Below are 27,615 nucleotides of genomic sequence, written 5' to 3'. Positions count from 1 at the left end.
AAATCTCCATTTCTCCACGCAATTATTTAATATTATTTTATCAAAGTCACAAAACCGTAATATTCGGCCATCCACCAAGAATCTTTACATAATTCGACGGCTTAGCGAGTCAGGCATGCGACGATAACCTTTATTGGGATAAAAAAAAAAAGACTTTTAAACACCATCTTTATCGAAAACACCGTCAGCGCGCACACGCAAAACCTTTACGTGGGTCAACGACGCGTCTGCTCGAGCGCGCTGCACCACGTGACGAGCCGTGACGCGGCGAGTGAAATATTTTTTATACTATCTTAAAACGTCTCCAAAACATCCGATTTTTACCAGAATTTCGACAACCGAGTGTTAAGCGTCCTAAGCGATTGCAAAAACCGAAGACAAAATTAAAATTGAAGTTAAACCAAACTCGTAACGTCGACCGAAGCAAAAATACTCCATTTCTCCACATGAATTTACGGAATTATGTTTGACCTCAATGTGACCTTGACCTTTGACCGATTTTGACCAAAATCTAATCAGCACTAGCCATCGCCCTCCTGAATCACGTGGTGTAATTTGACATTGGTAGCTTCTTCCGTTCTCGAGTTATCGTGACTACAAACAAACAAACAAACAAACACAAACAAACGCACAAACAGACGGAAGTCATCAATATACTTATGAAATCTTTAGATTTCGTAAGTAATAAATAAGGGGGGAGCGTAGAGTTTCATAAGGAGGTTATCATGAAGGCCAAATGAAGTTTGTCGCACAATTTTTGTGTTCCGATTTATTCCATCATTACGACACCTTTATAAATAATCCCAGCGCATAAACAACAGAGATCAAATCACTTTTGGTCTTTGAAGAAGATTGTGACCCATTATCCTGTTGCTTGTGAAGTGAACCTTCCCCTTGTGCACATTTACCTGTCACACAAGCTTAGATCCTGGCTCAAGCCTGCTTCGACAAACATCATTTTGGCATTGAACAGCAACTTCTTCATGATGCTGATAACGAGCTTTCGATCCACTTCTGGACTGTTCAGAGTGCGTGACAGAGCAACGCAATGCATGGCAAGTTGATGGCCACACTCCCCACTGTTGCTGTGCAGCTTCAGTAACGCAAGGCACAGAGATGCACTGGGAGCCTGCACAAATATATTGCCAAGAAAGCAGAATTAATGCCAATAAGAAGGTCACAATCTGTGGGGTTATCCATCATAATAAATCAGAGCTATACATTACGAGTCATGTAAAAAATGTACACTCATCATCATACTGCAATTCGAGAAATGTCTCGGTTTATGGGTTTGTTGCTTCGCCTTTCAATCTGATCCCGAAACCATTGGACGGAATAAGTTGAAAACTGGTAGTTGTACTCGCGGGGTGCATGGGGTGGTTTTAGGGAATAATAATAATAAAAAAAAATCATCAGGGTGAAGGGAAGACCCCAATTCTCTCCGTGTAAATGTGTATCATATAGTGGCACCTGATGGGAGTCAGTGTTGCAAGTCAGACCAAAATCCACATCGATATCAGAAAAGTTGGGGAATTAACCCGTTCATAATGACAGGTTTTGTACGAGTAATCACAATCCAGAAACATTAAACATTCAAATAAATGCAGTGAGCTACGTGCACTCATTATAGCTCATATCATACCATGGGCATGATATATCCTTGCAAAGCCTTTGATGTATACGATTATACACAGGGGCTCTCATAACTGGTAAGCAGGTACTCGTGCGTGGTAAACAAAAAACATTAAATGCGTACATCAAAGATGCTCAGGAAGCTCAAAAGCGAATGACCACAATTGAGCTTTGGATGGAAGGTTTTCTCAGCTAGTGTGGGTAAGATTCTTCTGTGATCATTCTGTTATCTTGTGATTTCAAAATTTAAGTATAAAAATTAAGTTTATAAATCATAGCATTATAATTTATGAGCTATGTTATAAGTTTACAACTTGTAATATTAAAAAAAAAAATATATATATATATATATATATATATATATATATATATATATATATATATATATATATATATCCAAGAAGAATGCGCAAGCGAAGAGGGAGAAGTGGAGGTTCAGGAGCGTCCAGAACGAAAGAGAGCGGATTGCGAGTGTCTCGTCTGGAGCAGACGATCTGAGAGAGTGCTTACGGAGGAGTAAGAAGCATACAAAGCCGAGAGGATCTTTAGAAACCAGAGTGGTGCTTGGGAAAGCAGACAAGCACACTTGAAGCTGACAAAAGGGTGGCAGTGTGTGGAGAATAAGCGTGGTTTCTCGGTGTTCAATTCGCAATGGACATTCCATCAAGGTCTGGTTGTGGAGAAACAAGTTTGGCTCACTGACGTCTATTTGCAGTGGATCCTGTCCATGTGACTGCATGAGGAAGGTTTATTTTCAGTCTCATCACCTCTTACTCTTTGTGTGTCTTTCAATCTCGCCTGTTGACATAATGCTCAGGAGGAGGAAGAGATTAATCATAGCGAGCTGGGTGAAGATGTATATTTTTTGTGAGTATCAAACCATTTCTGCTGTTACTCATTGGAGAACTTATTAAAAAAAATTGTGTGAACCCCTGATTATACAGCATTTTATGTATCTGGAATGCACAGCATACGCAGATCTGTGCAATTTTCAATTTTCATTTATAATTTTGATGCGAGTTGGGAGCAGGTTCATGTGAGAAGTGTAACTTGGCACAGCAATGATCACTGTGCTTTGTGTACAAGTGACTACATGTTATGGATCATGCTAGACACTGGTTACGGAATGAGAGGACAAGAAAGTGGGAATATGTACAATTGAAAATTTAAAACAGAGCTGATAGGGCAATTTGTCACTTATAAAACATTAATAACAAGAAAAAGAGCAATCAGAGATTGCAAACCCTCACCAGGACTTCTTTTGAGTGGTGTATTTTTTATCGGTTTTCGGGTAGATCCAATATGGCTGCCAAAGCATGTGACCAATGACATCATATGTGTGAACCTTTTGTTCCTCAAGGATAGGCAATCATACATGTAAAGTTTCGCTTCGATCTGTTCAGCCACTTCAGAGAAGAATATTTTTGAAGGTTTAAAAAAAAATATATATATATATGGCTGCCGAATCACGTGACCGATGATGTCATGAATGTTTTTTTTTTGTGAACCATTTTATCCCGAGATGAACCTCAAAAATTTTCATACTGATTGGATGTGGTGTTCTACAAATGCAATTATGACGTCATAGGTGCCCTCGTTATGACATCATAAAAAGCACACATTCCCCATGAGGAGTACTTGCTCTGTGCCAAGTTTCAATTTTTTCCTTGATGTGGTTTCACACCTACAGAGTTCCAAAGTTTTTTCCGTTTTTCCAATATGGCTGCCACACCACGTGACCTATCCCTATCCCTATCCCTATCCCTATCCCTATATCTCTCTCTCTCTCTCTCTCTCTCTCTCTCTCTCTCTCTCTCTCTCTCTCTCTCTCTCTCTCTCTCTCTCTCTCTCTCTCTCTCTCTCTCTCTCTCTCTCTCTCTCTCTCTCTCTCTCTAGTGCAGCCTGTGGCTGCTGGTTGCATCATTGGTTGGGACGAGGCTATGCCACTGATGACGAGGCTATGGGACTGTCCCCCTTACCAGTACACCGGTACTCATTTTGCCGACCTCGGAAGGATGACAGGCTGAGTCAACCTCCTGGTGTATATTAATTCAGCATCCAACGGGGCTTGAACTCAGGACCCTAGGATCCCAAGCCGCCACCCTAACCACAAAGCCAACACCAGGACGTGACCTATGACGTTGTAATTATCAATAAAAAAAAAAACATTATACATGAGTAGTCGCACGAATCGTGAAAATTTCGTCTGAATCCGACAAGGGGTTGAGGAGAAAAACACGAAAGTTCTGTGCGGACAAACAAACAGACAGACAGACAGACAGACAAACAAACGGACCCAAATGTAATACCCTGTCCGAATCCTTCGGCGAGGGTAATAAATTAAAATGCTTGCAAACAAGACAGCATTTCAAAGCTCACATTACAGACAAAGTGTGTTCAAAATTCACATCTCTCCAGAAAAAGATTATCCTCTATTCTGAACCGGCCTTCGGCAAGTTGTCGCAATATGAAGTTGTCGCAATTCATAATAATGAAGCAAGTTGTCGTGAGAGTTTTGTTGGCCGTAGATCATGCAAGTCTCAACGATGATCCAGTTGGCTGATTAAACTGCAACGCTAAGAGCACCTGGTGTTGTGTATACCTGGTGTATGCCTGGTGTTGGCTTAATGGTTAGGGTGGTGGGCTTTGGATCCGAGGGTCCCGAGTTCAAATCCCGCTCAGCTGTTGAATCAATACCAGGTGGGGTTAACTCGGCCTGTCATCCTTCCGAGGTCGGCAAAATGAGTGCCAGCATACTGGTAAACCGTGTCGGAGTGGCGACCCGTCCAAGATTGTGCTCAATAGCCAAGGAGACTGCTTATGCAGCACCAACGCTCTGCACAGAGTATGGTCCCAATCTCCGACGAGCACCTGTGCAGGGTGTGTAAGTGGGAATGCAAGGTGTCCATTTGGTTTTGTATTTCATGTTCATGAGCAAGTTACACGTTCATATTAAACAAGTAACTTGGCCTTGTGTTTGAAATGATCATTGAAAATTAACAACATGAAGGGATCTACACAAACATGATGACCAAGTTATTGTGAGTTGCATTGAATGGATATGAGCAAATACCACCTGTTGCTTCGCTGACAGAAAATATTAAGAGAGGGGGGGAGGGAGGGGGGGGGAAGAGAGAGAGATAGAGAGAGAGACAGAGAAAGAGACGGACAGAGAGAGACAGAGAAAGAGACGGACAGAGAGAGACAGAGAAAGAGACGGACAGAGAGAGACAGAGAGAGACAGAGAGAGACAGAGAGAGACAGAGAGAGACAGAGAGAGACAGAGAGAGACAGAGAGAGACAGAGAGAGACAGAGAGAGACAGAGAGAGACAGAGAGAGAGAGACAGAGACAGAGACAGAGACAGAGACAGAGACAGAGACAGAGACAGAGACAGACAGAGACAGAGACAGAGGAGACAGCGAGCGCGCACAGGACACAAGTTGATGTTTGCAGTTTTGCCACGTGTGCCCATCCACAAACCTTCCTTCCTTTTCTTTTATTTTTATTTCTTTGCCTTCCAAACCTTCCAGCAAGGTCCCTGAATCCAGTCATTTGTTTCATTGAAATCTGTTCTCAAGTCATAGCATGACAAACAAGCAGACAGACGCAGGTTCTTTTGTTGTATGGATGAAAGCAGGATTAATATTGTTAAGGGTTTTCTGGTCGGGTCACGAGTGGCTTCTCGGACCAGCTTCCAGACCCTTGAGCATGAAGCCGATGAGCTGCAGATAACTCCACGGCACAAAGGGTTGTTAAGCAACCATGGACACCATCAGAGAAGATTAATTTTGGTCGGGTCCTCACGTCCAATTCCTGTGCTACTGTTACAGATCTGGCAGCTTTTGCACACAAACAGACAGCAGTCCCTAAGCTTAATTATTTCGACAAGTATGTGTTTATAGTTAGAATCCATCCCCTATGTCTCATGGGAATTTTGTGTGCGCGCTGTGAGTGATTTTATCGTCAGGATTTATACATCTACTACAAAAACAACAACGGCACCGTCCATCACTCAACCCGGTCGCCATTGCCCACGTGTTGTTGGCTGAAGGCATGGGCGGAGCCTCCATCGCCTCAGATCGAGGCTCCGCCCCGAGGAAGGGCATGGAACGTTTCGTCAAGCCAATTAGCGAAGGGCGAGCATCGCATGTGCGCCACAGCCAATGGGAGGCCAGCCTGCCAAAAGCTACCACGGAGCATCTTCGGGGGGGGGGGGGCAGGCCTCCAAGACGCCTCGACACACCCCCTGAGACGCCTCGTCCAATCAGGAGGCTGACCACCTCAGGGGTGGCCCGCCCAGCCAGATGGGATGTTCGCCCCTCGTCCAATTCTGAGGCAAGTCCCTCAGAGCGGTTCCCGCAACCCGCGGGGGAGGGGGAGGATAAGAGTGTAGTGAGCCGTCGAGAAGGAGGAGAAAGAGAAGAAGCCTCGTCTTGCCTGCTGGCGTTCTCGTCTACCCGCGGGTGCTCGTCTCATCTGGTCCGTTCCCGTGCTGGTTGGCGTCCATTGCGTCATTCCTGGTCACTGGTGCTTGGTGCTGCGTTGTTGGTGGCGGGTTCGAGTCCCGCCACCAGACAAGCTCGACCAGACCGTATGAGACGGACAGGTGCAAGAATAGGCCCCTGCCCTCATCTCGCCTTTTCCTTCCAAGCTGAAGGGCCAAATAAAGGCAGCGGCCACCATTTCTTGTGTGTGTGTGTGTGTGTGTGTGTGTGTGTGTGTGTGTGTGTGTGTGTGTGTGTGTGTGTGTGTGTGTGTGTGTGTGTGTGTGTCTGCGTGCGTGCGTGGCACCAGTCTGTTAAGTTGAACTTTTAAGTGCTTTTCGCTCACTGTATATTGTCTGCATTTCTTTTGTTCGGATAACTCTGCTCTTTGTGTGCGCCCTCCCCGATTATTGTTTATAAATAAACCACCGCGTTAATTGTTCACAGGAGACGGCTCTACTGCTCCACCTGGTGGTCGTCCTCGCCCTCAAAACCCGACCCACAACACTACCTTTCTGGCAAATTAATCCCTCAGATATTGAACCATGCTCTCGACGCCCCACTGCAATTAAAAGAATGGCCGAGTGGAACCGTAAGTGGGATGTCGGCTCGTCTCACCATTGAGACTCAACTGTGGGGCAAAACTACCATCCACTATTACATACTCTGTCTCACCAATAGAGAAAGAGACACTCGAGCAGGTCGGAAATGAATGGTCATGTTAACAAATAGCACATATTTACAAGGAAAGGGTCATCGAAAAAGCACAAGCAGGGTCACAAAGAACAAGCTCGAATGAGCCAAGATCCTCGTCCTCTTAATGATGATGTCATAAAAACGAATATGCCGTCATTGTGATGTATCAGGTTTGCAATAAATTATCTGTGCTAATGCCCGGCTTGATTCCCGCAAACAGAATTCAAAAAGCTTGCCTAGTTTGAGATAATTTTTTAGGCGTGAGATATTTTGATGTCATAACTTTTTTCCAGGAGGAATTTTCAAAATCGGAGATGGTTACTGTTTGCACAGGGTATTTTTACATATATACGCCAAGTTTCAGGAAGTTTCGATGAAAACTGTAGGCTGTGAAACTAAAAAGTCCACAAGAACAACAACGTGAGTCAGACTTAGAGATCCTCCACGAGGATCGAAAAACCTTACCCTGAAACACCCAAGCCCTTAATCATTCATCGTACCACAATTCTACAGGTGCAGGCACCTTAATCATTCCAGGAAGAATGGCACAGTGTCTGCTGTGTATCAAAATCGGCACAGTGTCTGCCGACAGGGATCGATACTGTAGCCTTCACAAGCAAGACGACTTCTTCATTCTATGTTGATTTTACACTTTGCCCTTTTTGATAATTTATTGTGATGTGCATGCAAACAATTATGGCTTCAAATCAGTATGTATGGACACACCTTCTTTCCCAACAATTGGGGTAAATTGGGGGGGGGGGGAAGTGTGGGAACAACCCCACCACCACAGCCAAAGCAAAGTGGTATGCTGCTCGTGAGATTCTTCTTCCCCTCGTTTTGCAGTGTTATTGATGGTGAATAAAACAACTGTCTTGAATCCAAGCCAGCATAATCAGCCATGTATCATAAAGCCACCAAGAGAATAGGATCAATCAGCCCCTGCCCATGTTATTAAAGAGCAAGCAAAGCAGGCAGATGTTGAAGCATGTGATTTGTAAATATAGATTGGCGTTAGGTGTATCTATATACTTGTGTTCTGGAGTTAAACAATGGTGTGCAAACTAAACACAACAGACAGCACAAACAGATTCGTCCCTAGAGATAGGGGACATTTGGGAGAGTGTCTAGAGATATGCTTTGACACTGACAAGGCTCCGCAAATGAGCAAGGAATGAAGATTATGTAATTGCACTCTCATGCATTTTATCACATGCTGTGAACAAAAGGCCTTGAAATGAGGCGGCGTTTATAGGGAGTTGTTTTCATTCGGATCGAAAATTCTCCAGCCTCTGAAAAGAAATGGTATCAAAAGAGGGCCAAGTTACATTCAACATCTAATATGGCACAAGAGTGGTTCAACAGCGGCATAGAATGGCCTCGCCTGTTCAAATGAGAATTCTTCTCGCAGTTGCTGATTGTGTGATGTGTCCAATGAAAGCAGCCACTGTGGTTTGGATAGCTCTGGTGAAAGCAGCTCCTCGGGCAACGTGTAATCCAGGCCATTTGCAGACTGATCTGAAATTTAACAACAATAAAAAGAAGAAGCGAATACTTCGATATCGCGCGGCTGGGGGCAGTAAAAGTCGAGGTTAAGAATGATGAAACAATTTTGCAGTTATAAAATTTAAATGTAGACACGGTGAATTAGCATGCATGATGGGAAGAGTTGTGACGTTGGACAAATTTCTATTTATAGCCCTCAGATCAAAGGGACGTACGAGGCCATAAGTGTGACAGAAGACGTGACAGAAGACATAGGACAGAATAGCCAATTATATAACAGCGCGATGTCGCCGCGCTGTAACTAGAACTGCGAGCAGTGCTGAAGGCCCCCAAGTAGTCTGAATCTGCCACCATGTGCAGCCCCATTTGTAAGTTTTTTGGGAAAATTGAGCCTAAATCATGCGCAGATGAGCATAACGAGCTGTAACATTTTTTTTTCAAAAGTCTTCACACAAAAATTGGTGGAACGAGAATAAAAATCCAAAAAGAACAAGAGGCTCACTGCCTGTTGGATAAGAAACCTAACAGTATAACAACAACAAGTATAACTGAGGAGTGATGCTGGGGCCCAAGCCATCCGTTCCAGTAATTATGCATCCCGTAATGTCATTTTTATCAATCTATATTCCCCATGGGTTGTCAATCACATATTTAAAATTTCGTATCGTTCAGTTGAGCGGTTTCAGAAAAAGAAGAATTTAAGGTTTTCACCGCAATGAAGAATAATAATCTGAACGGAATCTACAGGCCGGGATGGCTTGGTCCACCAACAAAATGACAAGTTAGCTTGGTGAGGCAAAACACAATGCTTCCATTATTTGCAACAGGGAAACCAAGGTATTACGGTACATCCCTGGTCATCAGATGCAGAATGCATGGAAAGCATGCAATTGAGGAAAGGCATCAAAAACAGAGTTTCGTTCAAAAATTTTAAAGGTTAAGATGGATTGTGATTGCAACCTAAAGTATGAATGCAAAAAAACCGACGACAAATCAATTCGACAAACAAGGATTATTTTTCAAGAGCTAAAGGTAAGGCTGCAGAAAAATATTTGGCTTTAAACATTGCAAGAAATACAAGAATAGACTTTGTAAAATTACCTTCATCATGGTTCTCTTCAGAAGTTGATCTAGGAAGAACAGAAGCAATCAATGAAATACCATGTTACCTCAAACAAAATATCACAATTGCCAGACCCACAAAAATCACAACAAAATAACATCTTTCTTCAGTCCACAACGAGAAACATCTTCCTATATATATATATATACATACAGGGTGCCCCAAAAAAATTAACTCACATTTTGGCTCCTCATAACTCATTGAATTTTTCATTTATTTTCAGATCAAATTGACCATAATAATGGCAGACGTATGACTCGGTTTTGAAGAAAGAAAATTTATCATAAAGCTGCACGAAAACATCATGGAAGTGCAAAGAGAATTTAGAAGACATTTTCACAAAGATCTACCAACGCGACGCACCATTGCTCGCATCCGAGATAAGTTTGAAACAGCTGGAACTGTGCATGACGTCCATAAGGAGCGTTCAGGAAGACCACAGTCATCAACCACCCCCGCAAAGGAAAATCAATTGCTGGAAACCCTCCACCGATCCCCACGGAAATCTGTACGACAAATGGATCGTGAGACAGGAATCCCAAAATCAAGCGCCCATCGCATTTTGAAGAGAATTAATTGGAAAAGTTACATTCCAGAATTAATCCACACTCGAAATGAAGACGATCCTGACCGGAGAGATGAATTTTGTGAGTGGTACCTGGGCAAATGTGAAGAAGATGCAGCATTTCCATCCAAAATTGATTGGAGCGATGATGTTAAATTGATTCAAGTTAAATGGCTCAATTAACCGACACAATTGCACCTACTGGGCTCTTGAAAATCCGGATGTTACCATGGAACACCATTTAAACTTACCAGGGGTTACTGTGTGGTGTGGGATATCAGCATTGGGCATCCTTGGGCCATTCTTTTTTGACCAAACTGTCACTGGGGATGTTTACTTAAACTTGCTGCAGGAATCCCTCGGTCCATGTGTCGAAGAGATATTTGGTGACGAAGAGATTTACTTTCAGCAAGATGGAGCACCTCCCCACTACCACCGTGATGTAAGGGCCTATCTCGAAGCAACTTTTCCCAAACAGATGGATTGGGCGAAGAGGTAGTGTTGAATTCCCTGCGCGTTCCCCAGACCTCACTCCAATGGACTTCTTTTTATGGGGATATCTCAAAGATAGGTTTACGGCTCAAAACCAGCAACAGTCGATGAGCTGAAAGAGGAAATTAAAAGACAATGTCTTGCAGTTCCAAATGAAATGATTTGTCACGCTGTTGAATGCATTGGTCCGCATTATCGGCTGTGTTTGGAACGTGATAGTCGTCAGTTTGAACATTTGTAAACATGCATTTATCCATTTAACCATTAATGTTGTTTCTAAGTCAATAAACAACACAATTATCATTTAAAGAGTGAGTACATTTTTTTGGGACACCCTGTCTATGTATGTATGTGTATATATACATATATATATATATATATATATATATATATATATATATATATATATATATACATATATACATATACACACACACACACACACACACACACACACACACACACACACACACACACACACACACACACACACACACACACACACACACACACACACACACACACACACACACACACACACACGGCACCACGAGGAGGAGTGATGTAAGTGACATTTTTTAATGATATGATGATGATAGGCTCGGATGATAGGGTAAGGGTTAAAATAGTGCTATATGGCATTAACTCCAAAATGGCCAATCTGTCCCGAACATCACTCCTCCTCGTGGCACCTCATATATATATATATATATATATATATATATATATATATATATATATATATATATATGTATATATATGTATGTATATATATATATATATATATATATATATATATATATATGTATATATGTATATATATATATATATATATATATGTATATATATGTATATATATATATATACATGTATATGTATGTATGTATGTATGTATGTATGTATGTATGTATGTATGTATGTATATATGTATATATATATATATATATATATATATACACACACACACACCAAGTCGAAAACACCAGGGGGTTGACTCAGCCTGCCATCCTTCCGAGGTTGGCGAAATGAGTACCAGTTGTACTGGGCCCGGTGTATGCCCCGGTTAGAATAGGTGTACCATATCCCTGTGTGTCGTAAGAGGCGACCAGGGTTGCGTCAGGAAGGGCATCCGGCGTAAAAACCTATGACAAATCATTATGCGGACAACAAAACGAATTTCCATACCGGATCGGTCGAGGCCCGGGTTACCAACGACCGCCACCGGTACCGGTGGTCAGCAGGGTACCAGTGGAAATTGTGTTACTGCTGGGTGAAGGAGGAGAAGGAGACGGGGAAGGCGAGTCCGGAGGCAGTGGGAGAGGGGGAAGGGTAGAAGTGTGGAGGTAAGAGTTGGAACTCTGAATGTTGGGACGATGACTGGCAAAGGGCGAGAGTTGGCTGATATGATGGAGAGAAGAAAGGTGGACATACTGTGTGTACAAGAGACCAAGTGGATGGGGAGTAAGGCTAGGAGCATTGGAGGTGGTTTCAAACTGTTCTACCATGGTGTGGATGGGAGGAGAAATGGTGTCGGGGTAATCCTGAAGGAAGATTATGTCAAGAGGGTATTGGAGGTGAGGAGAGTGTCTGACCGAGTGATGAGTGTGAAGTTGGAAATTGAAGGGGTGATGATGAATGTCATCAATGCATATGCCCCACATATGGGGTGTGAGATGGAGTATAAAGAAGATTTCTGGTGTGAGTTAGATGAAGTGGTGGAGAGTGTATCCAAGGATGAAAGAGTGGTGATTGGAGCAGATTTCAATGGGCATGTTGGGGAAGGGAATAAAGAGGATGAGGAGGTGATGGGTAGGTACGGTCTGAACAAGAGAAATGTAGAAGGGCAAATGGTGGTAGAGTTTGCAAAAAGAATGGAAATGGCAGTGGTAAATACGTATTTCAAGAAGAAGGAGGAACACAGGGTGACATACAAGAGTGGAGGAAAGTGCACACAGGTGGATTACATCTTAAGCAGGAGATGCAACCTGAAAGAGATTAGTGACTGTAAGGTGGTGGCAGGGGAGAGTGTAGCTCGACAGCATTGATTGGTGGTCTGTAGGATGACTTTAGAGGTGAGGTTGAGGAAGAGAGTGAGGGCTGAACGAAGGACCAGATGGTGGAAGCTGAAGGAGGAAGACTGTTGCGTGAAATTTAGAGAGGAGGTGAGACAGGCGTTGGATGGTGGTAAAGATGGGTGGGATGATTGGGCAACGACAGCAGAAGTTGTGAGGGAGATAGCTAGGAAGGTACTTGGTGTGACATCTGGACAGAGGAAGGAAGATAAGGAGACTTGGTGGTGGAATGAGGAAGTACAGGAAAGTATAAGGAAGAAGGGGTTGGCGAAAAAGAAGTGGGATAGTCAGAGAGATGAAGAAAGTAGGCAGGAGTACAAGGAGTGGCGGCGAAAGGCAAAAAGAGGTGGCAAAGGCCAAGGAAAAGGCATATGACGAGCTGTATGAGAAGTTGGATACAAATGAAGGGGAAAAGGATTTATACCAATTGGCAAGACAGAGGGACCGAGCTGGGAAGGATGTGCTGCAGGTTCGGGTGATAAAGGACGCAAATGGGAATGTGCTGACTTTGAGGAGCTGATGAATGAAGAAAATGAGAGAGAGAGAAGGTTGGAAGAGGTGGAGATAGTGAATCTGGAAGTGGGGTGGATCAGTAAGGATGAAGTGAGGACTGCCATGAAGAAGATGAAAAGTGGAAAGGCGGTTGGCCCAGATGGTATACCAGTGGAGGCATGGAAGTGCTTTGGAGAGATGGCAGTGGGTTTGTTAACCAGATTGTTTAATAAAGTCTTGGAAAGTGAGAGGATGCCGGAGGAGTGGAGATTAAGTGTACTGGTTCCGATTTTCAAGAATAAGGGTGATGTGCAGAGCTGTGGAAATTACAGAGGGATAAAGTTGTTAAGCCACACCATGAAGTTGTGGGAAAGTGTAGTGGAAGCGAGGTTGAGAGGAGAGGTGACGATCTGTGAGCAGCAATATGGGTTTATGCCAGGAAAGAGCACCACTGATGCAATGTTTGCTTTGAGAATGTTGATGGAGAAGTATAGGGAAGGCCAGAAGGAGTTACATTGTGTGTTTGTGGATTTAGAGAAAGCTTATGATAGGGTGCCAAGAGCGGAGTTGTGGCATTGTATGAGGAAGTCGGGAGTGGTGGAGAAGTATGTGAGGATCGTGCAGGATATGTATGAGGACAGTGTGACAGCGGTGAGGTATGCGGTAGGAATGACGGACCGGTTTAAGGTAAAAGTGGGATTGCACCAAGGATCGACTCTGACTCTGAGCCCTTTCTTGTTTGCAATGGTGATGGACAGGTTGACGGACGAGATCAAACTGGAGTCCCCATGGACTATGATGTTCGCGGATGACATCATGATCTGTAGGGAGAGTAGGGAGCAGGCTGAGGCGAGCCTCAAGTGGTGGAGGTACGCATTGGAGAGAAGGGGAATGATAGTCAGTCGGAGTAAGACGGAGTACATGTGTGTAAATGAGAGGGAGGGTAGTGGTATGGTGCGGTTGCAAGGAGTTGAGGTGGGGAAGGTGGATTGGTTTAAATACTTGGGATCAACTGTCCAAAGTAACGGAGAGTGTGGGAGAGAAGTGAAAAAGAGAGTGCAGGCAGGATGGAGTGGGTGGAGAAGAGTTGCAGGAGTGATTTGTGACAGTAGGGTAGCTGCAAGAGTGAAGGGGAAAGTATATAAGACGGTAGTGAGACCAGCTATGTTGTATGGTTTGGAGGCGGTGGCGCTAACAAAAAGACAGGAAGCGGAGCTGGAGGTGGCAGAGTTAAAGATGCTGCGATTCTCGTTGGGAGTGACGAGGATGGACAGGATAAGGAATGAGTATATTAGAGGGACAGCGCAGGTCAGACGGTTTGGAGACAAAGTGAGAGAGGCGAGATTGAGATGGTTTGGACATGTGCACAGGAGGGAAGCAGAGTATATCGGGAGAAGGATGTTGAAGATGGAGCCGCCAGGCAGGAGGAGAAGAGGAAGGCCAAAGAAGAGGTTCATGGATACGGTGAGGGCGGACATGCGGGTGGTTGGAGTGTCAATGGAAGATGTGGAGGATAGAGCGAAATGGAGATGGTTGATCCGCTGTGGTGACCCCTAACGGGAGCAAGCCGAAAGAGGAAGAAGATATATATATATATATATATATATATATATATATATATGTTTTTATATGTATATCTAGATATATATGTATATCTAGATATATATGTATATCTAGATATATATGTATATATATATATATATATATATATATATATATATATATATATATATATATATATATATATATATATATATATTGTTGTGGTTGACCAAATTCGCAAACCACCATTCAGGTCCCTTAGGTGAGATATCTCGGTAAGTATACGTGTAGTTAGGCCCAAACCCGTTGTCTAGAGGGAATAAATGTCATTCATGAGGGCTGCGACTCTTCAGGATAGCCGTTTTTCTTTTACTATCTTTATTTTGGACCAGCCGCCATTATTACCACCACCAACCACGTCTCAACAGCCATCACACAACAACCACCAACCACAACGCAGCCATCACAACAACCACCAACCACAACGCCACTTCACCACAACCTTTACCGTCACAACTCGCCACCATCGCATCACCGTCATCTCGCGCCACTCGTGGGCACCGATGCTGGACTCGTGCAGGGCACGCACCGAGGAGCGTGTTCAAAAGCATCGCGGACTTTCCGCAGAAAAACGGATCAAGAACGACTCACGCCCACTTTTGTTCCGTCCAATCGGTGAGCGAGGGGCGGTTTGGCCCCGCCTCCAGGGCGTTGGAGGGCGGTCGCTATATGCAAATTCATGGATCGAAAAGCATTCACGCCCATTTTTCCTCGGGCCAATGGGGAGCGAGGTGAAAAGGTCGGAGGCAGAGGGTCAAAGATGAAAGAGCGAAGCCACGGGGCTTATAAAAACGACTGCGTTCGTCAGTCGAGTTCAGTGCAGTTGGGAGTTCGCGGAGTCGGAGTGAAGAGGACGGAGCTGTGGAGAGGCGGCGGCGGCGAAGGCGGTTGAGGGGGTGCTCGCGTCGGATTCGGGGAACTGCGGAGGGAAAGGCCGGCGGCGCGACCGAGGTCGTGGTGGAGACGCTCGTCGCGGGACCCGAGATTCTTCTGAAATCCTCCTTTCCCCGAGCATCAGCAACCCCCTCCTGTTTCCCCCCGCGCTGAGATAGTGCGACAAAAGGGGGCCCCCTTCCCACCCCCTACCAGACACTGTCCGCGAGGCCCGCGGAGTTGAGGCACCACCGCCACTTCGCGTCTCATCATCAGACGGGTAGGCCCGACACTGTCTCGGCCCCAGGCCCGCCTACCCCCCTCATCCTGGAGGGTGGTTCTCTTTTCTTTTGCTTTGGGAATGTGTGTTGTCGGCGCCGTCTGTGAAGTAAAATTGTATAAGTGTTGCCGAGTGCCCGGTAGTCGGATAGATCTGCATTGTTGCATTTGCTTTTTGTCTTCTTCTTTTACATGTGCTTTTGGTGGAATTGTATATGTGTGCTTTCCGTTCATCGCGAAATAAATGTGCTTATTATTGAACTGTTTTCCAGCTTCGCTTCGTCATTTCTTTCATTGAATCCCCATCTTGCTTCACGTAAAGGGTTGGTCGTGGGCTAAGACGCCCGATAATTAATCGAACCGTCGAGGCCGACGAATAACACCGCTCGGTTATCCCGATAGTACGGAACGGGTCGCTTAAGTGGCCCGTGTCCGAAGTCGACCTGCTGCGAGGTGCGATCGCCCGGTCTACCCTCCATGTGGGTACTTAGGTAGGTCGAATTTGGCGAGCAACCCTATCCCACGCGGGGGCCGATTGGCTCGATTGCGGTGAGACCGAAAGGTCCACCCGTGACTGGTTCCCGGCGTTAGTCCGAGAGGGTCACGACTGGATTGTCCGTCCGGTGGGCGACGTGCCGCGATTCGAGTTACGTGGCCGTTCGCACGCTGGCGGGCGAGAAATCAGCAACAATATATATATATATATATATATATATATATATATATATATATATATATATATATATGTATATATATATATATATATATATATATATATATATCTATATCTATATATATATTTTTTTTTTTTATATGTATATGTACTAGCAGGGATACCCGTGCTCCGCACAGCAATCCAGTGGATGCCGGTGGGTCTGAAGGAGTATATGTCACAGTTAATTGTAAAATTGTGGAGGCTGCCACCATTATTATTTTTTTTCATCCCCACTATAATGTTAAAAATTTTCCCCGCCATGTTTTATATGCAGAAGACTCGAGTTAAAAAATGTTAAGATTTATTGGCGCATCAGATAAAAAACCATAATGCCTCAACAATGTGAGGCTGGTTTCATGTCATCATTTGCGACTTAAATTTATACGTCGGGCATAATCAAGCCTGGCCCAGCGAATTTGATTTATTTACATCTGTTATCCTGATAAAAAATTATGTTATATTATGTATACGAAGTTACAACGTACCTACGCCCATAACCATTCTATAAAATATCTACATAGCCCATAACCATTTAATTATAAAATATTATACACATATGCCATACGCCATCACCATTCTATTTATATCTGTAATATGTATATATATATATATATACAAACCACCACCACCATTTTTTTTATTTCCCACCATCATTTTTATTTTTCACCAGCAACATGTATTTCCTTCATCGCACATCCTATTCCCCTTTATGAAATAACTAAAGTAGCTCAATAATTTTAGTGCAGTGCTCGAGGATAAACAATATTTGATGTCTTCCCCTCTGGGGCCAATATGTATAAAGCCTCCGATGATCCCACTCTGGAGCATCCCACATATAGCTGACCATGGGAAAAGCAAGGAGTGGATAATTCCAGCCCTGCTACTTTCAATGACTGTCCTTGTGCCTTATTGATAGACATCGCAAAGCAAAGGCATACAGGAAATTGTAGTCTCTTAAATTCAATCGTTGAATTTGATGGAATGAGTGGAATTCGCGGAATGAATACATCTTTCTCCTTTCGCACATCCTGTCATGATAGTGGCCTCAATAACATGTGGTAGTAGTCTTTTCACAATCAGTTTAGTTCCGTTGCAAAGTTTTGGTGCATCTAGATTACATAATCACATAATAGGGCATCTAACTTTTAACGACAGATTGTACGGAGGCAATCCTGGTAATTCCAATGAGTTTAGAAATTCTGTGGGATAATGTATGGCTTGCTCAGTATCCAGTGTGGTGTCAATAGACTTGTGACTAATGTTGTTCGCCTGGAACTACTTGTAATTACTGATGGTTTATTACACGGACTGTTTCATTAAGTGGAGCCAGGATTGTTCTTTCACAGAGCCACTGTATGTTTTTGTAATTAGTCGCTAAATTGGGATACACATGAGCCTCTAATTCTTCCATAGATGAAACTATTGTACTACAGTCATCGGGAATAGATATTACATCATTTGTGTTCGGGATTTTACCATTTCCAAGTTTGAGAAGTAATTGTGCGAAATTGCCAGCATCTAAATCACGATATAATTTGACCCTCATATTTGTTGTTAGATGGATAGTTTGTACGAATGTCCAGAGGTATGAAGATTTTATACTGGCTTTCATTTCATCATCTGGAGTGCCACGGGGTACTACAGGTAAAGTTTGTCTGAAATCGCCAGAAATAACCAGCGTAACTCCACCTATAGGCAGGTCTACTCCTCTTAAATCTCGCATAGTTCTATCAAATGCTTCGAATGCATCCTAAGGCGACATCGTACCTTCATCCCAAACTATGAGGTCGCAATTCTTCAGAACTTTTGCTGCTTCAGTTTGTTTGCTAATGCCACAAACCGGATATTCCATTGTAGCTAAGTCGAGAGGCAATTTGAAAGCAGAATGCGCTGTGCGGCCACCTGAAAGTAGTGTTGCGGCTATACCGGATGAAGCAACGGCTAATGCGATCTTTTTCTGGCTCCTCATCTTAGCAAGCAAAAGATTGAGGACAAATGTTTTGCCAGTACCACCCGGGGCATCCAAGAAAAATATCACACCACTTCCCTCTTCAACCGCTTCAGAAATCAGTTGATATGCATTACTCTGATCCTGTACCAGAAGCTGCTCATTGTCAGAAAGAAACTTTGCGAGAGTATCTGTGTTGTAGTTTGTTTCATGGAACCATTCTTTACTGATGGTTGCGCTTTCAGACCTATTAGAAGAGGGAAGTCCCCACTTAGTTAAATCTTTCCCGCTCATGTATAATACCAAATCTTCAATGTATATCAGAGCCTCATTGAACATATCTGGTGTGTACTGGATGTCCTCTTGAGGATGTTCTCTTTGGACTCTGTTTTTAACATCCTCAGACAGGGCCTCTTTGTGAATGTCCCATAGGCTCTTGGGATCTGACATCTCACACGCAGTTATCATAATAGCAAATAGATACCTCATGGTCGATGGGGATTGAGAAACAGTTGCCTTTTCAAGTGTGGCGTTCCAATGGGCATCGTCTTCTAGGAGTCCGAGGAGATTGCAAGCCTCACGGAAAGTGCTGCAAATTTGCCCGTCCACTGTTCTCAGGTCTATGAAACTCACTGGACCCCGTTTCACATGCAGGAGGCGGACGCAGAAACACTCAAAATTATTGGGATATACTGTGTACACTCGACCCAATGCGTCAGATTTGTAAATACCGGGATATCCTGGAACATATGAACCTTGTTTCCTCCTGTTCCAACGTTTCTGACTCGAGTTCCAAGTGAAATACGTTGGCACCTGAGCATACAGTAGAGTTCGAGCAAAGTCATCAATTTGCATTGTTTGAAAAATGCCAGTAAGTTAGAAATTGGAGGTTCTTCCGTCGTAAGTCGACGACTACCTGTATGTACAATAAAATATGACTTGTGTTAATCATGCATTAAAAGAGGCGTTTGTTGATGTGAATAGGGCCTATGATAAGTGTGTCGAATGCATAAGTCATAATTCGGAAATGGGAATTCGGAATTAACTGTAGCACTATTTTTTCATTCTATTGCAAATGGCATTGGCCCCATGTCAATCGGCTGAACTTGAAAAATTAACGTTACGAAAAGTGTGTCTAATGCATAAGTCATAATTCAGAAACCGGGAAGTCGGAAGTCATTGTCTTCAATTGACTGTAGTATTAATTTCTCATTCTCTAGCAAATTCCGTTGGTCCCATGTCAATCGGCTGAACTTGAAAAATTAACGTTACGAAATCAGGTGATGACGTCATAATTCGGAAACCGGAAGTCAGAAGTACAATTCTTTTACATCGGGACACTCCTGGGTACATGTTCTGTCAGCATGTGAAGTTTGGTGAGGACCAGTCCAGTACTTTTCGCATGCATAGGTCACAGAGAAACACACACACAGACACACTTTCAACTAAATATATATATATATATATATATATATATATATATATATATATATATATATATATATATATATATATATATATATATATATAGTTTCCGGCAGTGGCAGGATTCGCACCCTAATCTTGACAGCCAAATGTTGAAGATTCGGCGTCACTTAACAGAATCGCCATCTCCGGGGTCATAACGCCGGCTGGCTCGGCACAGGTCTCGGGTTAGCGCCTCAGATCACGATACCAAAATACACCTGTGCCTTGTCAGCTGGGGAAATAGACCCCGGCTACAGACTGGATTTAGTACAGGCATTTTAACAGAAATATTTGGTCAACCTCCCACAAAATGCAACAAAAGCAAACAACAGATTTTGATTCCTGGATATGTCCTCAGTGACAGAAAAAAAGTCCAAAGGGATCCTTTGGGGGGAAAGTCCTGAAATCATGGAAATCAAATATGGCCGCCACCCGGCATCGGGGAAAATGAGAAAATTGTAAAGATTGATATTTCAAGATGTAAATATATGTTTTTCTGCATTCGAATTGTTTCTAGTTATGGTCAGTATATTGATATACAAGAATAATTATAAAAAAGTGAAATGTATTGAGGGTAAAATAAAAAAATTATAGCTTTTTTGTCCAAAAATGTCAATTTTTGTCCCGAAAATTTTTTTTTTAACCTGATACTGATTTTGGCTCCTGGACAAAAAAAAAAATAAGAAACGTTGAAGACACAAAATGAAATCAAGTCAATGGCAATACAATATAATTATGTAAATCATTGAAACATGACAAAATTCACAATTCCACTTGGGGCAATCACATCTGCCTGACGAAGGTTTCGAAATGAAAATGAAAATTCGCATTAAACTCAGAAACTACATCTACTATATAAATGGCAGTCCTTCTGTCTGTCTGTCTGTCTCTTTGTTTGAAACCAATAAGCTCCTAGACCAGTGAACCGATCTTGATGAAACTTTACACACATATAGACCTAACATTCAGCTCCAGGATGCGCTAAGTGGCTTTACATAAAAATGAGAAAAAATATATACATTAAAAAAAAAATTAAATTCCATTAAAAAAAGCCTTTTGAATAGTGTGCCAGCGTATTAATCGTAACAAAAGGCTTCCACACATATAGACCTAACATTCAGCTCCAGGATGCGCTAAGTGACTTTCCATAAAAATGAAAAAAATATATATATTAAAAAAAAAAAATCCATAAAAAAAGGCTTTCAAATAGTGCGCCGGCGTATTAATCGTAACAAAAGGCTTCCACACATATAGACCTAACATTCAGCTCCAGGATGCGCTAAGTGGCTCTCCATAAAAATGAAAAAAAAAATTAAAAAAAATCCATTAAAAAATAAAAATCCATTAAAAAAAAAGGCTTTCGAATAGTGCGCCGGTGTATTAATCGTAACAAAAGGCTTCATGGTTAAAAACGCTGGGGTTTTTTGAAATACAAAATGTTCGTATTCGTTGACTTTTAAAACATACACATTCTCTTCCTGTTATAACAGCTTAGAAACCCGAAACATTATGCCACTTCGAAAGCGAACAAATATAAATTCTCGAACTGCACGCGGACGGCAACAGCGACAGAGGCGTTCAGAGGTATGCCGTTTCATAATACACGTCTCCCAATTCTTACCTCAAGAACGGTTATAATTTTGATGTTATCAGGATAACAGACTTAAATGAATCAAATACGCTGGACCAGGCTGGGTTATGCCCGACGTATAAATAAAGTCACAAATGATGACATGAAACCAGCCTCACATTGTTGAGGCATTACGGTTTTTTATCTGATGCGGCAATAAATCTTAACATTTTTGAACTAGTCTTCTGCAGATAAAACATGGTGGAGAAAATATAATATTATAGTGGTGATGAAAAAAAAAATAATGGTGGCAGCCTCAACAATTTCACAATTAACTCTATTCAGAGTTTTTATCCCTGCGTCGTAAGGGACGACCAGGGTTGCGTCAGGAAGGGCATCCGGCGTAAACCATGTGCCAAATCACTATGTGGATCATACGGATGATCCGCTGAGGCGACCCCGAACGGGAGCAGCCGAAAGAAGAAGAAGAAGATGTATCCAGAGTTAAAAAAAAAAATTTGGGAGCTATTGAGGTCGGTGTCACTTACAAATACTCGTAACTATGCTCGTAAATATAATAAATCAAATACTTACTCCTTGTTCGCAAAATATTGGTGGCATTGTTGGCAGACACGAACGTGTAGTGTTCCATAACCTTCAACTTTCATTTGGTGCATCGAACAGCTTCCACAAACTACACGTCCACAGCGTCGGCAGTGGTGTCGCCGGTTGAACTGTCCATACAAAACGAGACAAACCAAGGAAGGTTAATGGACCATGACCCGTGACTGGGCAAGCACAAAAGAGTGCAAAGAATAAGAATGACTTATTGCCCTCACAAAAAGTTTCTGCCTGGAAGAGTTATTAAAATATCACAAAAATTGACAGAAACATGCAGAAAGATATATGTGGCAGTGTAAATGTAAATGTATATCAAAGTAGGATTCTGTGAAAGCAAGTCCCAATCTTACCATACTGAACCTCTCACGTTCACAGGACATACACACATCAGCCGCCGTGTCTGGAGCCCATTCGTTGCGGGCTGGCACAGCTTGTGGAGGCTCAAAGCCCAAATGGAAAGTCATTTGCTTGAGTTGGGCCTCCATGGGGATAGACAGGGTCTGTGTCACAGAACAAGCCTCAGGTTCTTCCTGATTATTGGAACCTGTTGTTGATGAAATGTATCTTTTAAGCAGGAGAAATTAAACGAATGGAGAATCTTCCTTTTAATAAATTGTAGTGTACAAATTCAACGCAACTCTCCTATCTTTAAAAAAAAAGAATGCATTTATTCTTTTAAAAGGATTCACTAGCTGTAACTGCAACATGACGGTCGCACTGTACACGTACAATGATCACCAAGGCTTACCTGAGGACTGGGACGTTTGCTCGGAAGGGGCTGTCCCGAAAGAGGATAATTCATCTGTGAGGTTGGAATCTTCAGATACTACAATAAAGAATGAAGGGAAAATAGAAGGGGAAGCAACCTGTACCATCAAGCTGCATGGGCAAAAATAAATAAATAATCTTTAAAAATGAACTTTAAAATCACGGGCCGACATGCCTAAAGTCATCTCGTTTTTCACTTTTGTGACCCACCTCTGGTATCTACCTGAATTTTTGCGTGAAGGTAGTTTACATCTTGCTGAAAAAAGAATTCAAAACTCATCAGTGCAAAAAAGTTGCACATTAATTAGTTAGAGAAATGATTAAAAATTATTTTTTTTTAAAATACAGTGCCACCTCTTGTCCATATGTGGAGACCGATGCACAAGTTTGTGGGAATATCAATCCTGTACTCAAAATGTGTCCTCATGTAATAAATCCATTCAATTCACAGACAAGAAAGAAATCTAGCTCGGGAGGGGACAAACAAACAATTAACAAGCAAAGGACATCCAAGAGCCCAATTGAGATGGGGTTTAAGGAGGTGAAGGTGAATTGATGTCACTTGCACACAAACAAAAAATGAACACGAAAAGGTAATCAACTGAAACCTTTGTCACCTTGTAACAGGATGGGGTTTCAATCCTTCCGATATGCATTTTATTGAGCTATACACCGATAAATAAAACGCGTATAAAATGTGTTTTATTTAGCATATAAAATGTGTTTTATTTAGCGGCTAAACAATTGGGCCAAACACCTGAATTATTCAGTTTTGTAACTCACCTCTGGTATGTACTTCGTTTTTTCTGTATGTTTAAAAATTGAGGAGTTGAGGAGGAGTGGAAGAAGTACGGATAGGCATTTAGGGGCAATGCAGAAGTTTTGTGTGGAAGGACGTCAGGAAAGGGTGCATCGTCGAGGGTTTAGGAGGTAGCGAAGGCAGTTAGTGAAAAGAAGGAAGTTTGGAAGAGGATAGAGAAGATCGATAGAGGGAGGCAGCCAGATGTGGGGTTGCTGCACCTACATGTGTAGAAGAAGAAAGCAACAAGGAGAGCTGTAGATAAGGCAAGGAATTATATGGAAGAGGTGTACAACAAGTTGGAAGAGGATGGTGGGAAGAAGAGAATATATAAATTGGCTACTGTCAGCGATGAGGATGGTAAGGACATGGGGGGGAGAGGGTGGGGGTGGGTGATTAAGGATGGTGGGAGGAGACTAGTAACAGAGAGGGGGGCAGTACTGAAGGAATGGAAAGGATATTTCAAGGAGTTCCTGGCACCATGAAGGAAGCAACGACGAACTGGAGCTGCCGTGTTATGTGGAGGGGAAAGTGGAGTTGGGAGAGATCGTGAATGAGGAGGTGCAGACTGCATTTCAGAGGATGAAGGAAGAGCAACAGGCATTGATGAGGTGTGAACAGAGGTGATAATTGCAGTAGAAAAAAATCAGGGTCAGTCAGATGAAGAGGCTGTTGAATGCATGTTTGAGAGAGGGTTCAATTTCGGAGGATTGGAGGACAGAGTTATTTGTGCCGATATGGAAGGAGCAAACGGGATATTTAGAATTCAGGGAAGTATGGGGCATTACGCTCCGTGGTCATGTGGTGAAGGTGCTGGAGAGGATTCAGGATTGGATGATAAGGAAGAGGGTGGAGATGGAGATCGGAGAAGAGCAGCAAGGGTTTAGAAAGGGTAGGGGATGACAGGTGGGATGCTCATGCAGAGACAGCCGGTGGAAAAGAGGTTGGAGGTGCAGGGTGAGATGGCATTGGGATTTGCGGACCTGGAGAAGGCCAACGACACTGTCCCGAGAGAGATGGTGATGGTGACACTCAGATGGATGGGAGTGCTGGAAGCAGAAGTGAGGTTGGTGGAAGGGATGTACAAGGGAATGAAGGGAAGCGTTTTGGTTGGTTCTGTAATGTCTGAGGAGTTCAGCATGAACATTGCTTTGAGGCAGAGAAGCTCTCTCAGCACAATCATGTTTATCATAGTGATGGAGCTGGTAAGCAGGAAGGTGAGATTGAGGGGTAGTATGGGGAGGATGTTGTACGTGGACGATCTGGCTGTTGTAGTGGAGAGTGGGCGAGAGATGCAGGAAGTACTGGGGGAGTGGAAGGAGGCATTTGAGAAACATCGGCTTTAAATGAGTACGGAGAAGACTGAGGTGATGTGGGTCGGACAGCAGATAAAATAAATGAATATCAGGTTACACCTGAATATCAGACAGGGAAATAGGTTGGAGTATCTGATGGGAACAGTGACTGGGGTTCAGAAGTCCGAGGCAGAGTTATGGAGGAGGTTTCAGAGGAGGGTAGAGGAATTGCTGGACTTTGCTGTGATTAATGGCAGACAGAAACATATCGTTATGGTTTTGGAAAACTTACCCCACAGTGGGAGAGCATACATGGACACGTAGATGATCCAAGGATCAGTTATTTAATGAGTCTTTATTGAGACTATCCGAAACCCTGTCACAGACGGATTCCGTTCATTCAACCACCCTCACCAGCTCACACACACTCGAGGGACATGGACTGGACAGGGTGTGCTTGCCCCCGCCTACTCATCCCCCACCTTCAATTTGCTTACCTCTGCCCAAAAATTTCATTACCCCAGCCCCGCCCCTGCCTCTTCACTCCCCCCCCCCGTCTCTTGATTTCCCGCCACTCTGTCCACCCCCTCACACTCAACCCTGCCAAATTCACCCCAGCCCTGCCCACTCACCCCCGCCCCATTTCCCCCCATCTCCCACTTTCAATTTGCTTACCCCCGCCCAAAATTTGCTTACCTTGCCCCCCACCTCTTCACTCCCTGCCCCCGTCTCTTCATCCCCCGCCTCCGCCTCTTCACTCCTCGCCCCCGTCTCAACGAAAAGTCTTTATTCTGCTTCAAAGTTAAAGGTTGAATCTTGCCACTATGTGTGATGCACTCTTACAGGTACGAAGTTTCTTTCAGTCCAGTTCACAGTACTGAGAAAAACGTGATGCGACCGCGAGGCGGAGCACAAAATTGGTCCTTCAGTATTAATATATAGAAGATACAATGTTTCTTGTTACATTTTTTGTGTCAAATTCACATTCTGAGGTCGTCAGCATGTGCAGAAGAGGGTTTTACATTGCAGACGCTATTTTCGAGGAGTGGAATTACACCTCTCAGCGGTAACAGTCTGTCGACGACAGACGTAATGACGTCAGCGAATGACTGATGATGTCATAACGTCCTGACGCCTCTCAGCGGTGACGTCACGCGTCGCCATGTAAACGATTGTAAAACGAAAAGTGTTTATTCTGCTTCAGATTTGGAAGTTGACTATTGGCACTATGTGCGATGCACTCTGACAGGTATGAAGTTTCTTTCAGTCCAGGTCACAGTACCGAGAAAAGCGTGACGCGGCCACAAAATTGGTCCTTCAGTATTAATATATAGATAGTTCTTGGTGCCTTGTCGAAGGATTGTTTGGGGGTTTGGGGGCATGCGTTGGCAAGGTTGTATTTTCCCAGAGTAATGTGTCCCCTCTCCCCCTCTGTTAATTTCAATATTTCATCCTTCACACCCTCGGTCTGTCCCCCCCCCCCCACCTTTCTCAATCCACCAGTTACCTCCCCTTCACCAAACATCCTTTCAGCAATCCCCGCCTTCACCTAAACAGTCTTACCTTCAACCCCATGGCCATTAGGTCATCCCTCTGTCCGGCGGAATCCCTTTCTGTTTTCACTCCATTCTCACGTGCATCTGGGTGTGCGCTGCCGCTCGCCACATCGCCACAGGGTGAATCCCCGTTACCTGTGGCTAATATTTTAAACCACCCATTACCCACTGTGGCTAAACCATGTTATAGTGGTTTTTTACCAGTTTTAAAAGAATTTTGGGTGATTTTAGCACAGAATTCAACCTTCATTGAGACGGCCGCCATTTTGTATGTTTTGATTACGGGAATCACGCGTGATTTCGTACAAGCTTATATATACTAACATTAGTAGTTTTAAACTAGTTTCTAGTAAAAAAAAAAAAAATCGACCGAAATTACGCATGATTCTCATGATTCTCGTCTGAAAATTTTATTTTTATATTTTTGAAAAAAAATTATAATTTTTTTTTTCCAGAATAATTCGGCATGATTCGGCACAACTCGGCACTACATGATTCGTTGGGTCAGTGGTTGCCAGGTGAGTTTTGACAAATCAGTAGTAGTACCTGTAATTGGACGAGTTTGTTTGGATGAGAGAGTTTGATGGGTGACTTTGGTTGGTTGATGCGTGAGATTGGTAGTATGAGTGAGTTTGATGTGTGACATTGGTTGGAAGTGAGAGTTTGATGTGTGAGATTGGTTGGATGAGTGAGTTTGACTGGCATGAGGTTGGTCCAATCCTTGTCCACAACCACCCCCATCCCCCATTACCACCTGCAAAAGGCACAACGACCTTCCCCCCCCCCCCACACACACACACCATCACCACCACCACCACCATCCCTCACAATCACCACCTCCCCTGATGGTCGTTCATTCAACCAATCTCACAAGTCAAACTCACTCATTCAACCAATCTGAACAATCCAACTCACTCATCTAACCAACCTCACCCATCAAACTCACACATCCGCCTTAAAATTAACTTATTATTTCATATTGCGAAAAAAATTTTTGAATAAAATATGTGGCTATTTCCTTTCTCCTGTGGGTAATCATTCTAAACCTGGATTAGCCA

General features: G+C 43.2%; 1 protein-coding gene across 3 annotated transcripts in view; it reads right to left on the bottom strand.

The window, feature by feature from the left end:
- The window catches only part of ZFYVE26 (zinc finger FYVE-type containing 26), a 252,667-nt gene that overhangs the window by 43,277 nt on the left and 181,775 nt on the right, over window positions 1–27,615 (bottom strand). For all 3 annotated transcript variants that reach the window (XM_085890294.1, XM_085890293.1, XM_085890295.1), the window contains 6 exons: window positions 22,888–22,965; window positions 22,490–22,683; window positions 22,113–22,252; window positions 9,422–9,450; window positions 8,199–8,332; window positions 909–1,129 (listed from right to left, as the gene is read on the bottom strand). In XM_085890294.1, coding sequence (XP_085746420.1) covers window positions 909–1,129; window positions 8,199–8,332; window positions 9,422–9,450; window positions 22,113–22,252; window positions 22,490–22,683; window positions 22,888–22,965 — 796 coding nt within the window. The remainder of the gene's footprint in view (window positions 1–908; window positions 1,130–8,198; window positions 8,333–9,421; window positions 9,451–22,112; window positions 22,253–22,489; window positions 22,684–22,887; window positions 22,966–27,615) is intronic.

This window comes from Eptatretus burgeri, chromosome 7, assembly GCF_056783735.1.
Source record: "Eptatretus burgeri isolate ZD-2024b chromosome 7, Ebu_testis_v1, whole genome shotgun sequence".
NCBI classification, from domain to species: domain Eukaryota; kingdom Metazoa; phylum Chordata; class Myxini; order Myxiniformes; family Myxinidae; genus Eptatretus; species Eptatretus burgeri.
Note: the sequence above shows the minus strand (reverse complement) of the source record. Positions and strands in the feature narration are given on the sequence as shown.